Source organism: Mus pahari, chromosome 23, assembly GCF_900095145.1.
Source record: "Mus pahari chromosome 23, PAHARI_EIJ_v1.1, whole genome shotgun sequence".
NCBI classification, from domain to species: Eukaryota; Metazoa; Chordata; class Mammalia; order Rodentia; family Muridae; genus Mus; species Mus pahari.
Window position 1 is genome coordinate 1278440 of NC_034612.1, and position 15524 is coordinate 1293963.

General features: G+C 55.2%; 1 protein-coding gene across 1 annotated transcript in view; it reads left to right on the plus strand.

The window, feature by feature from the left end:
* Positions 1 to 1178: 1178 nt before the first annotated feature.
* Positions 1179 to 15524, plus strand: part of Mn1 (MN1 proto-oncogene, transcriptional regulator) — a 40749-nt gene continuing 26403 nt past the window's right edge. The window contains exon 1 of the mRNA XM_021186827.2: positions 1179 to 5462. Within this exon, the coding sequence (XP_021042486.1) occupies positions 1736 to 5462 (3727 nt within the window). The 5' untranslated portion in view covers positions 1179 to 1735. The remainder of the gene's footprint in view (positions 5463 to 15524) is intronic.

Below are 15524 nucleotides of genomic sequence, written 5' to 3' on the forward strand. Positions count from 1 at the left end.
TGAAATAGGGTAGGTATTAAATCACTCTTATTGATTTTAGTATCACAATCCAATTCCGTTCTTTGACCTCTTCGGTTTAATTGATCTCTTAAGGAGGCCAACTTCGCGCCCTTCAGGGCCTGAGCCTGCGCGCTTGTGGCCTCAGCAAGGTGTCGCCCCCACCCCCGCCCCCACCCCGTGCGCCCTTTGCGCGTCGCTCTCCTCAGGGTTTCGCATTGTCTCGCCTCGTCGCTCCCGCGCCGGGCTCACCCGAAGTGCTTCCACAAAGCGGCCGAGGGTGCGTGGCTTCTTCCCGGTGGAGCCAGCGGCAGAGAACCGGAAGCCGCGGACGGTGGGAGACTCGGGAAGGAGCGAGCTAGTCTCTGGTCCCGGAGACAACCTTCGTGTTTCCCCTCGGCGATCACCTCGTGAACTTGCCAGGGCCGGCTCCCTGGGGCGCCGCCCCGGGCTGCAGCACAGGCGACACTTAGCGACTTTCCCTGGCGCGTCCGGGGACTCTGCCAGGCTACCCCATTGTCTGTGCGCCCCGCACAGCTCACCGCCCACCTCCCCACCCCCTGCCCACCCGGCAGGTCGCGCTGGCTCCGGTTGGGGGTGGGGAGTTGGGAACAGCGTGAATGGGAAGGGGGCGGACAAAGCCTAGCTCCCGCCGTCATCCTCGGCTCGCGCCCTCCCCAGCCTGGGGCACCCAGGGCGCACCCCCAACGCCGTAGCGCCGGACCCGGAGTAGCGCGGGTCCGTGGCCGGGCCTGCGCAGCCAGGACCCGGGACCACCTTAAGAGCGAGCCCCGCCCCCGGGCCCGCTCGGGCGGCGCTGATTGGTGCAGAGGTAATGGCTGGAATGGATTGCTGAAACGCAAAACTTGTTGCTGCTTCTCCCGGCGCCGGCGAGAGGCAGACGCGGAGCGGGAGCCCGAACCTCGCAGCGCCTCGCCCGCCCCGCGCGCCCTGCTCGCCCGCGCGGCCCCTTCCCGGGTCCGAGGGGACCGGTGGAGCGCGGAGGCGGGAACCACAGCTTCGGAGCCGCCGGCCCCACGCCTCCCCTCCCGCGCGCGGCCCGAGACTCCCGCGAACTCGCGCGGCGACCGGCGATCGAGCCCGAGCCGCGGAGCCGCGCGTCTCCCGCAGCCTGCGTTCCCGCTCCGGCGCCCGCGTCTCCTGCTGCGGGGCCAGCACCGGCGATGAGGAGCAGAGCAGCCAGTCTTCCGAGCCGCTGAAGCTTTCGCCGCCGATCGCCCGCGGCCGACCCGAGGTGCGGGAGCCGGTGCGGCCCGGGAACGGGGACTTGGGGCAGGGGAAGGACCAAGGGACTCCCCTACGGCCCCAGCCGCTGCGCCGGGGACTCCAGAAGGTGATCATTCTGCTCTTCCGTTCCCTTCCCTCCCCCCTACCTAACTTTTTGTCTCAGCTCGTCGGCCTCCAGGTCTCCTCTCCGTATACCCACCCGCGACCCTGCCATCCGCCCGGGGCATGGGCCCCCCGACAAGGCTCCAGGAGGCGCCGCGGCCTCGCAAGACGTGAGAGGCCCGCTTGGGTCGATTCCGAGGTTCCGAAGAGCAGCGGAGAGAGCTCCTAGCCAGCGCCCGCGCGCTCGGCCGGGGCGGCAGTGAGCGCTGCGTCCCGCGGGGCAGCACGTCCCGGAGCGCCGGAGCCGCGGCTGAGGCGAGTACCTGGCCGGAGGCGCGCGGTGGAGCAGGCTGTCATGCCCTATTGATCCCCCCGCCCCCCGCCAAGTATGTTTGGGCTGGACCAATTCGAGCCCCAGATCAACAGCCGGCACGCTGGTCAGGGCGAGGGGAACTTTAACGAAGCCGGACTGAGCATGAACGCCCACTTTAAGGCTCCTGCCTTCCACGCCGGGCCGCCTACTGGCCCCGTGGACCCTGCAATAAGCGCTCTGGGCGAACCCCCGATCTTGGGCTTGAACATGGAACCCTACGGCTTCCATGCGCGCGGCCACTCCGAGCTGCACGCAGGGGGGCTGCAGGCGCAGCCTGTGCATGGCTTCTTCGGCGGTCAACAGCCTCACCACAGCCATCCTGGAGGCCATCACCCGCACCAGCATCACCCCCACTTTGGGGGCAACTTCGGTGGTCCGGATCCAGGTGCCTCATGTCTGCACGGGGGCCGGCTGCTTGGCTACGGGGGTGCAGCGGGCGGCCTGGGCAGCCAGCCTCCCTTCGCAGAGAGTTATGAGCACATGGCGGAGAGCCAGGGGCCGGAGGGCTTCGGCCCGCAGCGGCCAGGAAACCTCCCGGACTTCCATAGTTCGGGCACCTCGGGCCACGCCGTGCCTGCCCCGTGCCTGCCGCTGGACCAGAGCCCTAACCGAGCTGCCTCTTTTCACGGCCTGTCCGCCTCTAGCGGCTCGGATTCTCACAGCCTGGAGCCCCGGAGGGTGACGAACCAAGGAGCCGTAGATTCCCTGGAATACAATTACCCGAGCGAGCCGCCCTCAGGACATTTTGACATGTTTTCACCCTCTGACTCTGAAGGGCAGCTGCCACATTATGCTGCGGGTCGCCAGGTTCCCGGGGGCGCTTTCCCGGGTGCTTCTGCCATGCCCAGAGCCTCAGGCATGGTGGGTTTGTCCAAAATGCACGGCCAGCCACCGCAGCCACCACCACCACAGCAGCAACCGCAGCACGGAGTGTTCTTCGAGAGGTTTGGCGGGGCCCGAAAGATGCCTGTGGGTCTGGAGCCTGCAGTGGGCTCCAGGCACCCGCTGATGCAGCCTCCCCAGCAGGCCCCACCACCCCCGCAGCAGCCGCCCCCGCAACAGCAGCCGCCGCCACCCGGACTTCTGGTCCGACAGAATTCTTGCCCTCCTGCGCTCCCGCGGCCCCAGCAGGGTGAGGCTGGCACGCCCAGTGGCGGCCTGCAGGACGGGGGCCCCATGCTGCCCAGCCAACACGCGCAGTTCGAGTATCCCATCCATCGGCTAGAGAACCGCAGCATGCACCCATATTCTGAGCCCGTCTTCAGCATGCAGCATCCCCCTCCTCAGCAGGCGCCCAACCAGAGGCTGCAGCATTTCGATGCGCCCCCCTACATGAACGTGGCCAAGAGACCGCGTTTTGACTTTCCGGGCAGCGCAGGCGTGGACCGCTGCGCCTCGTGGAATGGCAGCATGCATAACGGTACCCTAGACAACCAACTCTCTCCCTCTGCCTACCCAGGCCTCCCAGGCGAGTTCACACCGCCTGTGCCGGACAGCTTTTCCTCGGGACCACCCTTGCAGCACCCGGGGCCGGACCACCAGTCCCTGCAGCAGCAGCAGCAGCAGCAACAGCAGCAGCAGCAACAACAACAACAGCAGCAGCAACAGCAGCAGCAGCAGCAACAGCAACGCCAGAATGCGGCCCTCATGATTAAACAGATGGCGTCCCGGAACCAGCAGCAGCGGTTGCGACAGCCCAACCTGGCCCAGCTAGGCCATCCTGGGGACGTGGGCCAGGGCGGCCTGGTCCACGGAGGTTCCGTGGGCGGCTTGGCCCAGACGAACTTTGAGCGCGAAGGGGGCAGCGCAGGTGCCGGACGCCTGAGTGGCTTTGAGCAGCAGGCACCCCACCTGGCGCAGGAGAGCGCGTGGTTCCCGGGTCCACACCCTCCCGGCGACCTGCTGCCCCGGAGGATGGGCAGCGCAGGGTTACCGACTGACTGCGGCCCGCACGACCCGGCCCTGGCGCCTCCCCCTGCTCCGGGTGGTTCAGGGGTGCTATTCCGAGGCTCTCTGCAGGAGCCTCTGAGGATGCCTGGAGAAGGCCACGTGCCCGCTCTGGCCTCGCCCGGGCTGCAGTTTGGGGGCAGCTTAGCTGGCCTAGGTCAGTTGCAGTCGCCCGGGGCCGGTGTGGGACTGCCAAACGCTCCCTCGGAGCGACGGCCTCCGCCTCCGGACTTCCCCGCGCCAGCTCTCGGGGGCCAGCCCGGCTTTCCATTCGGTTCAGGCAGCCGGCAGGCCACTCCTCACAGCGCTCCAGGCGTGAATTCGCCCCCGAGCGCGGGCGCGGGCAGCGGCAGCTCCGGTGCTGGAGGGGGCGCTTACCCGCCGCAGCCGGATTTCCAACCCAGCCAGCGCAACTCGGCCAGTAAGCTGGGCGCACTGTCGTTGGGGTCTTTCAACAAGCCCAGCTCTAAGGACAACCTGTTCGGCCAGAGCTGCCTGGCTGCGCTCTCCACTGCTTGCCAGAACATGATCGCCAGCCTGGGTGCTCCTAACCTCAACGTGACTTTCAACAAGAAGAACCCACCCGAGGGGAAGAGGAAACTGAGCCAGAACGAGCCCGACAGCGCGGTTGCAGCCGGTAACCCGGGCTCGGATTACTTCCCCGGAGGGACTACTCCTGGGGCCCCTGGACCCGGAGGCCCTTCCGGGACCAGTGGTGGTGGCTCCAAAGCTTCAGGACCGCCCAACCCTCCCATCCAGGGGGACGGCACCAGTCTCTCCCCCAATTACACCCTGGAATCAACGTCGGGTAACGATGGCAAACCTGTCCCTGGGGGCAGTGGCCGGGGAAGGGGACGCAGAAAACGGGATAGTGGTCACGTGAGCCCCGGGACCTTCTTCGACAAATATTCCACAGCTCCAGACAGTGGGGGCGCACCAGGGGTAAGCCCGGGGCAGCAGCAGGCTCCTGGCTCAGCCGCTGGGGGAAGCTCAGTGAACGAGGCCCGAGGCCCCACACCCCATGAGAAGGCCCTCACATCCCCATCGTGGGGCAAAGGAGCGGAGCTGCTCCTTGGGGACCAGCCGGACCTCATGGCGTCCCTGGACAGCACAGCCAAATCAGATGGTAGTTCCCCGCACGTGGGTGAGTTCGCCTCTGACGAGGTGAGCACAAGTTATGCGAACGAGGACGAAGTGTCCTCCAGTTCTGACAACACTACAGCCCTGGCCAAAGCCAGCCGAAGTCCCCTGGTGACCAGCTCACCCAAACTCCCCCCTCGAGGGGTGGGCGCTGGGGAACACACACCGAAGGCTTCCGCCCTGGGCCTGGGCATCCTGTCTACCTCTACCTCGACCCCTGACAGCTATGGTGGGGGCGTGGGCACCGGACATCCCGGCACACCAGGCCTGGAGCAGGTCCGGACCCCAACGAGCAGCAGCGGTGCGCCGCCTCCTGATGAGATTCATCCCCTGGAGATCCTCCAAGCCCAGATCCAGCTGCAGAGACAACAATTTAGCATCTCGGAGGACCAACCCCTGGGGCTCAAGGGCAGCAAAAAAGCCGAGTGTGCTGTAGGGGCCTCGGGAGCACAGAATGGTGACAGCGAGTTGGGTAGCTGCTGCTCCGAAGCTGTCAAGAGCGCCATGAGTACCATCGACCTGGACTCCCTGATGGCAGAACACAGCACTACCTGGTACATGCCACCTGACAAGGCCCTGGTGGATGGTGGAGACGAGGACAAGACGCTGGCGCCCTGGGAGAAGGCCAAGTCTCAGAACCCCAACAACAAAGAAGGTATATGTATGCACCTTCCTTGTTTTCTGGTGTCATCCCTAGCCTAGGCTGGCCTTCTTCATCTCCACTCAGACTCTCTGGTTGCACCCTGTTGGGCTGTCAGTTAGATCTTCGCTTTCCTGGTGGCAAGGACTTAGATTCCCCTTTGGGGAATCATCTGTAGTTACGCCTTCTACCTCCCGATTTTTTCTGAGTTTTTCAGGGTTCAGGCCTTGGAGAAGCTGGGCCCCTCCTATTTCACACTAAGACCCTTCCCCCTCTGCTTAAGTGTTTGGGACCCCTCTCTGCCAGGACATCTGGAATGCCGCAGGGCTGCCACCCTGCCCTCCTTAGCCTTCAGCTGGAGTTGGCTTGGGTGGTAATACTTTTGCAAAGTCCCCGCCCTGGTGTGGGCAGCGTCACTCAGAGGCCAGGCCTCATTGGACATTTGTTTTTTAGAGAATAGCTCTTGGGGCGTTTAAGTTGGAGAGTTTCACCTGGTGGGGGGGAGCAGAACACCTGGGGACCACCACAGTCTCAGGTGTATCTGTTTGACAGTGAGTAGGAAGGCTGGGCTGGGTTCTGCTTGGCAGCAACCACAGCACTCCTTCAAGACATCATTTGTGTTTGGGGTTATGACTATGTATTCCTAAGGCACAAAGGACTTTCGTTTGTCAATATCTCACTTGGTGTGGGTGACAGATGTCCAGTCCCAGGTCTCATTTGCATTCAGAATACCCCTTCCCCTCCAGGCCTGGAGGCCTTTAAGGTGGTAAGGACAGGGGCAGGCTAACAGCTTTTAAATCCAGAGATGAATAGGCTGCAGTAAGTTTTTGTTATAATGGGCCTTTTTTTCCTTTACAAAACAAACAAAACAAAACAAAAAACAAAACAAAAAAAACAAAAAAACCCCCAAACCACCACCATCATCAACAACAACAAAAACATAGCTAGTAGTTTTTTTTTTTTTTTTTAAGTTGGTAACATTTTTTTTTTTTTTTTTTTTTTTTTTCCCCTGTCCTTACTTTGTTTCTAAATCCTAGTTAGCTTCTCCCGGTTTTGCTGGGCAGAATATTACCAGGGTGCCCATGTCTTTCAAAAATGTAGCCTTGCTCAGTGCTCTCCTCTTCAGTTTTCTGCTCAGGGTTGAACCCTCCCAGAGTCTACTGTGCCTTAAGTATATCCTCGGGAGGGTAGGTTTTAAGAAGATGTGATAGCCCCTTAAAGGAAGGTGAGAGTTTGGGTGATTCGAAACTGTGTCTGGGTCGTCTTCCTTCGGTTTCTGGTTCATGAGTGTGGCCTGGCTGCTTTTCTCTTTGTTCCTCCTTACTGCCCAGCCTGGGATGCCCAGACGCGCGCTGCGCTCTCATTTGAAGCCGGGTGTTTAGCATGCACAGCAGACACCAAGCCCCACATCAGCATTCTACAGACTACTTCCAGGCAAGGCTAGAAATTGGTTAGTTTGGGACCCTCAGCTCCCCCCCCCTCCTGGCTCTGAAAATGGAGTTGGATGGGGTACCCTGCAACCCCCTTCTTTTCTTGTATAGAACATCTTGATCTAGCACAATCGATAGTCAGTTTAGCAGAGAACTCAGCCCTGTCACTTCTGGCCCCGCTTGTTACCACCAGCAGGTTTTCAAAAATTAGAGAATTAATAAAGAAAACTGGTTCGTATTTCTCCTTCCAGTCTTTGGAATGACTTTAGTAGGTGGAGAAGTGTTGGAGGTTTTAATGAGATTTTTTTTTTTTTTTAAATGTAGCTTCATGCCTCATTCTCAATGGGAGAGGCGCAGCCTGCAAGCACTTAAATAAGGATGTAGAAATGCTTTTTAGCTTGTTTCAGTGTCCCAGGATCATACATGTATGAACGTATGTGCCAGCTGCTTTTGGGTTGATTCTTCCTGTAAACTGGAGGAAAGCCCTCCGGTGTGAGGAGTTAGAGACTTTCTTGGTGCCCAAAGGCTGGCTACCTCCCAACCTCAAGGGGGGGGCACCCACTGGATCTTCTTTGTTCCCCATTCTGATGTAGGAAGGCTAGAACCCTAGATCGCTCTAGGAAGTGAGGTTTTTAAAAATGCAGATGCATGGGCTGCAAGTTGGGGCTTCATAAGGTCTTTCAGACCCTGTATTACTGGTAGTAAATAAGGATGATTAAACTTTTCATTACGATAACACCCCACAGTTCCATCCATACAGGTTATATAAATAAATAAACATGGCTTTCTGTCAGCCTCTGAGAGCCTTAGCTGAAAACCAATGAAGAGAACCACTTTGAAATAAGTCAGGGGGAAAAAAAAGTATGAGAAAAAAAATGTTCTTTTTTTTTCTTAAAAGTCCTGTAGCCCCATTAGCTGGAGTGGGGAGACCCAGAGGCCTGACGGGCCTTCACCTTCCAGCCCAGAAAGAACTTCCCTCTACCGCCCTGCGAGGCAAAGGCCATTTCTGTAATGATATTTTATTTTGTCTCGCTGTAAAACACGCCAGTACTCATGTGATTAAATATTAACTCACTTTCTGAAATTCTCTGCTCAGATGACAAAATACTAGTCATTGTCTTACAAAGTGATCCGTGCTGGAGAAGAAGTCTCAGGGACATCACAAGTAGGGAGCCGCAGCCCTGTGCCCTGCTTGTTCTTTGGGCTGTAGACGGTCCCTGGGAGAGGAGCAAACTTGACTGGTCCATTGCAGTTCTTTGGACCAGAAGGTCATGTGGTGACAAGACAAGAAGCTTCTCTAGATGACTTGGCCCTTACTTCTCTGCCAACGGGACAAACAACTTTCCGTAAGGAAACTCCGTGCCCACGCGTGAGGTTCCTTCCACGGAGTTGGAGTGGAGGAAAGGTCAGGGCGAGCCAACGTGACTTTGAGGTGATTCAGGCTTCTGTTATGTCAGCAAAGACAACATGGGTTTTAGATAGTTAGCCAGACCTCTACCTATATGGAATATTGTAGATTTGGGGAATTTCAAGACTCCAAGGAAGGAAAACTGATAGGGGATAGGCCGTGGGTACTGACGTGGGGAAAATAAAATCCGTTTTCCCTCTCCCCTTTTTCTTTAAGATTATCAAGACGGGGAATTATCCTCCCTCCGTACTGAGTCCGTTCCCACTGAACTTTTCTCTTTCCGCTGGCAGCTCTGTATGATGTCAGACCCTGCGGCCAGAGGGTCTTCTAAACACAGTGAGGTTGGAACCACCTCTGCGTGCATTCGCACCCAACCCTTGTCACGTCCCCCCTCCTCCTTTGGAAGTTGCGTGTTTTTACAGAGACTCCGGAGACATTTTTGGAATTTCATGCTCCTCTGTCGTTCCCTTAGGGACACAGGCAGGGCTGAGAAGTAACCAGGCGGGCGGGAGTGGAACTCCAGATTTTGTTGGATGCAGGGTGGGCTTGAGGAGGGAAGGCTCGCCCTGGCTAAGCCCTGGTCTTGCGGGGAGCATTTGTCTAACCTTCCCGCACTAGAGGCGGAATTTTGAAGTCTCATTCGGACCTTCCCTGGGAAAGTCAGCTGGCACCGAGTTGCCTTTCCTCTTACCCAACACAGTCTGGATGCCTTCATGTGCCTTCTGAGCCTTAGGGAGATGAACCCACCGGAGCTCCTCAGGTGCTAATCAAGGGTACTGTAAATTGATAGGGGGCCCGCTTTGTGCAGCCCGTGCTCCAGCTGCCCACTCCCTGGCTAGTGGAGGGCCTATAACTACTGTTCTTCTACGCTTGTTTAATATTTCATGGCTGTAATAAACCTGTCTTCCTTGCCCGCCTCCCGACATAAAACCCCAAGTAGCACACATCTGCAATTATACATTTCTACTAAATATTAATAAAGGACAACGGCTTTTTAAGGGGCCAGCGCTCAATAGAGTTGAACTTTCCATAGACCCTCTTCCTGCACGTTTCTGTTATTTATATATATATATATTTTAATTTATTTATTATTTTTTGTTTTAAGGGCCAGTACATTCCAGTAGGCGCCACTTACTTATAGTTGCACACAACCTGGGTTGATTGAAAACCCTTCCCCATGATGGCTTTCTCTCATATAAATTCATTTAGATTTCTTGCGGGGCCCCTTCAGACCGGAAGTGAGAGGCTGTTGAAATGCGCTCCTGTTTTATTGAGGGCTCTAGGAAAGGCGCGTGGGTGGCTTAATCTCATTTCTCTTTCTAGCAATGAAATTCTATGATTCCTGATATGATTTTGTTTGCCTGACAGAGGTATTTAAATTTCTACAAAGAATCTTAATAGGTCCTGAGAATACAGCTGCCCTTGCCAACAAGCTGCTCAATCCCCCTCTCCTGATATAAAATATGCGTCTTTAATACGCAGTGCTAGAGGGCCAGGTGAATGAGAAGGCTGAAAATCTCCTCTGGGTGGAGGGGCTGGATGAAGGGGATCAGGGACTCTTCAACACGGTGGAATCTAGCAAATCACTAGTGGCCCGTTTCTCTCCACTCAAGTGACAATAACATTGGATTGTGTTCCTTGCCCAGGGAGCAATCTGCCTTGCCAAAACCATTTAGGAGATAAATACTGTCAGTTAGGAATACTGTATTTACCTCTGTTTGGCTAATTTTAGAGATGAAAAGCCTGCAGCTTTGTATAATGGGATCAAATGTCTGGGGACAGGCAGGCAACAGGAGGAACCACCAACTCCTCCCTTGCCCAAGGGTCCTCAGCTAGCATGTTTTCCTGTAACCAGCATGCCTATTTGGCTAATTCTCTGTTTGTTCTTTGCCTAGGAGGCGCTGGCAGAGCCTGGCTTCCTCACCTTCAGTCAGGGTCTGTCTGGTGAGGGTAGGTTTGGTAGGGTGCTATCTTTGGTAGATAGATTTGAGTGTGGGATTTGATTGCTCATGGCAGACATGTTGATAGATCCCTCGGTGTGTGATGGAGCGGCATTTGGAGTTCCCTGGCCTCCACATACACACTGAGGCCGAAATAAATAGTCCAGGGGCTTGTTGGAGAGCGTGCAGCCCAAGTGGTATTCAAGTCCTCTGTCAGGTCTCAGGATGAAAAGCAAAGGAAAGTCCTGGACCACTTCCCCCTACACATAGATGTGTGCGCGTGGCCAAGTGTTCCCCCCACCCCCCCTCCCCGCCAGGTCTGTGGCTTCTTGTCTGCCATCCCAGAAGTGAGCTAATCTACATCTCAGAGGCCACAGACAGGTTCTGATTCCATAACGGGATGGAACGGACGCAAATGCCAAAACCGTTGGTTTTGAAGGTCCTGATGACAAAGCCCCTGGCTTACAGGCTATGGTGGCCTGTGGTGGCTTCCGACTGCAGTGTCTCGGCAGTAGACACAGCCACTGTTAGCTGGGTTTTGTGTGTGACCATGTGGTGTGGAAATGTCTTCCTAGCCAAGCTCATCCAGATCTGGTTTCCTATGAGGGGAGAAACCTTTGAGTTGGTGATTCCCCCTCCCCTAAATGTGGGCATCGGACACTAATGGTTGTTTATGGAAATTCCAGTCTTTTGTTATAATTCTTTGATGCCAATGATGTGGCATAGATGATGCCGGGCTTTCAAATTAGCCATGGTTCAGCCCTTAGGGACCCTCTGAGTCCAAACGCAGCCCTTCACACCCCCAACATCCAGCTGTTTGGGAGACTGCAAAGTCCAGAATGGGGCTCTTAGCTCAAGCAACTGCTGGGATCTGGCACATCTGTCTGGATGGGTTGCCAGTCCAAGGTGGCTGGCATTTCCTGCCATCTTCCAAGGGCCTGCCTGCAATACCCAATCTCATGTGGGGGGGGCAACTGTGTGACAGCCCAATTTGGGGACAACTGGTTGTTCTGTTGGGCGTGAGTGCAACGAAGCCTCTATAGAAATGTGCCCAGAAGTGGGGAATTGAGTTTACTTTTCTTGGGTGAGGAACAGGTTTGAAAGCATTTTCTTGGGGGTATAAGTGACCAGAGGGACCTGAGGCTTACTCCGTTTTCTTGACTGTATTTTAATCAGTGGGCTGGAGGTCTTGGAGGCCAGCGGAGAGAGTCTGCCATAGTGTTGCCCTACAGGGGTCCCAGGTCTAGGAGGCACCACCTGAATCTTGCAGTCATTTCAGCTTGGACCTAGCAGCCTTATTGGTAAATACCCTGCCTACAGAGTGGGGCTCGGACCTAGCCACAGTGTTCAGGGCTGAGGAAGCTGGGTGATCTGTGTTATCCCCGTTCCCTTGCGGAGCTAGATCAGAAAGAACTTTACAGCGATTGCCTTTGAATCCTTCCACGATTTATACATCATCGAAGGGACCCAAATGTGCTTTAAACAGAAGGCAGTGGAGGTCTTAGCACATTCCTTTTCGATCGCCGGGTCTTTCTGAATGTCCCGGAAGAGACATCTTATATGAAATGAACTGCCCTGAAGAAGGAGGGTTAAAAACACCCAGTCAGTTTAGGCTAGTGCAGACCACATCGTGGGCAGCAGAAGCTGTCTCTTGACAGTCTTACCCTTAAACCATGGAGGTTCAGCAAGTCTGCTGTGCCGTGTCCCCTCTGGTGTGGGGGGTGAGCCGTGTGGCTAGAAATCCCCATCTTTCTTTTCATCTTTGACCTCTCTGTGGAGAGCTCTGGACTCTTCACAGAACTCATTCCCTAGGATTCAGATGGCCATCGTCAGCCATTGGTTTTGGGTTTGTGGTCTCATCAATCTGGGCTGATGCTTGCTCTGGGGGAGATAAACTGGGTCGGAAAAGCGTGCTGGGGACAAGTTGGGCACAAGTTGGGGACAAGTTGCCTTTGAGGGTCTATGTAAAGCTCGCTGCTTTAAAGACACTTGGAGGACTGTGCTCCAGAACCTCCCCCAAGCCCCCTCAGATATTAGGTGACTGGGGGGGGGACCGTGAACGGACTCTGAGGGACTCCTGAGCCTCTTGTCCTTTCCCTCCTCCCGAAAATGACCTGTGGCCACTCGGTATTTGAGCTCCAAGATTTAAAATGACTTTTTCTTCCGAGGTGCTGTTAGGTATTTAAGGAGTCTTTGGGCTGAAAGGTTTTTTTCTTTTTTCTTTTTTCTTTTTCTTTTTGACCCTGAGGCATGGGAAAGGCATTTTCCTGGGGCTGGCAGGATGCTCTGGCTTTTCTGACGCCTTGGGCTTCACATGGAGTGAATGGATCCATGAGTCTGTCGTGGAGTTGGGAACCCTAGTATGCTTTGTCTTGCTTTCCTGGTTGGATTTGGGAGTTCGTGGAACGTGAGGTGATAATTAATGAATGCCTCCATGCATGTGCTCATTTGGTACCCCCCACCCCCTGCAATACACACATACACACACACACACACACACACACACACACACACACACACACACACACCCACACAGTTCTCTAGTCATTCAGGACACAGGGCCTAGGACCTTTCCCAGTTACCATGGCGTCCTTGGATCTTGGAACACAGCATTGTTAGATGATTGACAGTGACCACCAGGAGTAAGATACTTGTGAAGGTCTCTCAGATCCGAGAGGGTGGGTGAGGCTGCAAAGACCCCTGATCAGCCTTGGGAGGAAGCTAGCCAGAGCTGAGATTCTGTTAGAAGTTGGTGGGTCCTCTCCCATTTGAAACTCTTAACTGCTTTAAGGCTGTGGGGTGCTGAGAGAGAGAGAGAGAGAGAGAGAGAGAGAGAGAGAGAGAGAGAGAGAGAGGCAGGCAGGGGTGAGGAGAGAGCTTTTCCCAGTTTGAAATACTCCAGTATAGCATATTTTCTTACAGTGGGAGGAGTGGGTGCCACAGAGGGATGGTCAGGCTGAAGCGCACCCTAAGAGTGCAGTGTTATTTACTGCACCTCAAGATTTAGGTGTGGAAAATAATTTCTAACAGTGGGAGTCATTTCCACCCCCCGGGACGGAGGCAAGGGTATGGAAATCACTCGGAGACTGACGCAGCCATCAGGAACAACAGGGCTGAACTTTCCGCACAGGGCCGTGGATGTGGAGGGACACAGATATGGAAGGTCTTGCTTGGAGGGTCTGTTTGCAGTCAGGAATCACTTTTGTGTGGTTCTCGGCCTCCGGTGGCTGGAGCCACACCATAGAAATATCCCCCGCCAGAGAAGTCCTACAGATGCAGTGAGATTAGAGGATGTGCTGTGGCTGGTCAGTAGCCAGGGACAATAGGCTGGGGAGTGGCTTTTCCCTGGAGACCTGTGGGCTGGCCTTCCTTTCCCCAGTCCTCGAAGCACAGGCCCGTCACGGCTCCCACTGACCTCCCACTCAGGAGATATTTTTATCCTTTTTTTTTCTGAATGGCGAGGCGAGAGGGAACTTGAGTGAGTGACAGATTTAGCAGAAGGGAGATTTCCTGACTTGGGGTAAGCAGGTATAGGAGCCACAGCAAAGGTACCAGAAACCCTCACACCCTGGTAAAAGGCCTGGCCTGTTGAAACTGGTCATCATTTTATCTCTGCAGCTGACTGTTGCATAGCTTGCTAGTGGCTGAGAGAAAGGCCATCCTTGTGGTCCAGATGTATCTAAATGACTCTTAAATGATTCTGCATATCTCTCTTCTCTCTCTCTCTCTCTCTCTCTCTCTCTCTATCTCCTCTCTCTCTGTGTATTTCTGAGCTAAGGTCTCAGAACTCTTACTAGGAAATGGAAAGATAATTTTTGCTCCTTGAAGCCCAAAGTTCTGACCCCCATTCAGTGTGAGGTGGAGGCTCGCTGATCAGGTTTCGCTGAACTGGATATACTGCTGGGCCTCTGGGGGAGGGCCGGTGAAGTTCCTCATGTGTTTCAGAATTATTTGACTCCGTTTAGTGATCGAGCATTTATTTCGTGTTTGATGTGCGAAAGGCATTTGCGAGCACGTGCGAGGTTAGAGGGGTCTGCGCGCGCATGTACGGGCGCACACACGTGCACACGCACGCGTACATGTGTGCATTAGTGAAGGAATCCAGTCATTGGTCACAGAAGAGGACCTCCACGCCCCCGTCCCTTCACAGGCCGGGAAGAGGGGACAGTGGCTTTTAGCTGCACACTTTTAGAGAAATGGTAGCTATTCAGCTGTACCCACTACCTGGAGCCTTGGAGGTAGGCATAGAACACAGCCTCTTCTGATGCCCCCATCCTGGGACTCTGGGATGTTTGTGAGCATTAATTCCTAAAAACCTGGGAGGCAAGTGTCATGCCCCCCCCCAAGTCTGGGGCATCTCAAAGTGGTTTGGGGCACCTTGCTCATCACTCGCCGTCATGAGTGGTAGGAATGGTGGTGTGTGGGCCTCTGTGCATGCGTGTAACTTCAGAAATGTGTGAGTGCGCTTCCAAAGAAGGAAGGGAAACCATGTAGGGGCCTCTTAAGCCAGAAGGAAGGAAGTGGATGGCAGACTGACCCAGAGTCTTTCTGAACAGTCTCCATGGGGGGTGCATGTGTCACGTTGACAGTGGGCGCTTCAACCACTGCCCCTCTTTGTCTGTGGGCTCCTCATCCGTGCCTGTCTCTGAGGTGGTGCTTGAAAACTCCACTTTCTGAAGCTATTGCCACCATAAAGCTCGATTAGGTGATGACAATTCCCGAGCAAACATCTTCCTGAGACCCCCGGCTCCCCCTCCTTGCTTTGACTCTCCCATGTTTCCCTCCGAGGCTTAGTCTTTGCACAGCCAGACCCAGCCAGGGTATTTCTGGCACTGCACCAACCTTCAGTGAACTTGAGGCTCTGAGGAAGCGGGCGTTTGGAAGGATGAGAACAAGATTTCTCTTTTTATGTGGGTCTGTTAAACTCTAATGGACATTGGTGTCTGGCTTTAAATTTGGAGAGGGTCTTTATCTAACCCTTAAAACCGGAGTCATTTCCTGTAATTACGGCGCCCATCTCCCTCGTTTGGGGTATTCTGGCAGGGTGGGGGCACACTGGTTACCTTTCTTAACTGTGACCATGACATTCTGAGCTCCTGGTTGGTAGTAAGAATTTCTGGGCCAGGTCGTGCCAGAAGACGGCAGCCAGAGGCACGGTAGTGAGGGAGCCCCACGCCCTGCCTCTGCCACGGCCTCGCTTCTCTTTAATGAATTAATTTAGCTTCCCATACTTGGTATTCAGTAGTTATTTTGGGAGTCCCAAGGAGAAAACTGGGAGATTTAAAAAAAAAAAAAAAAA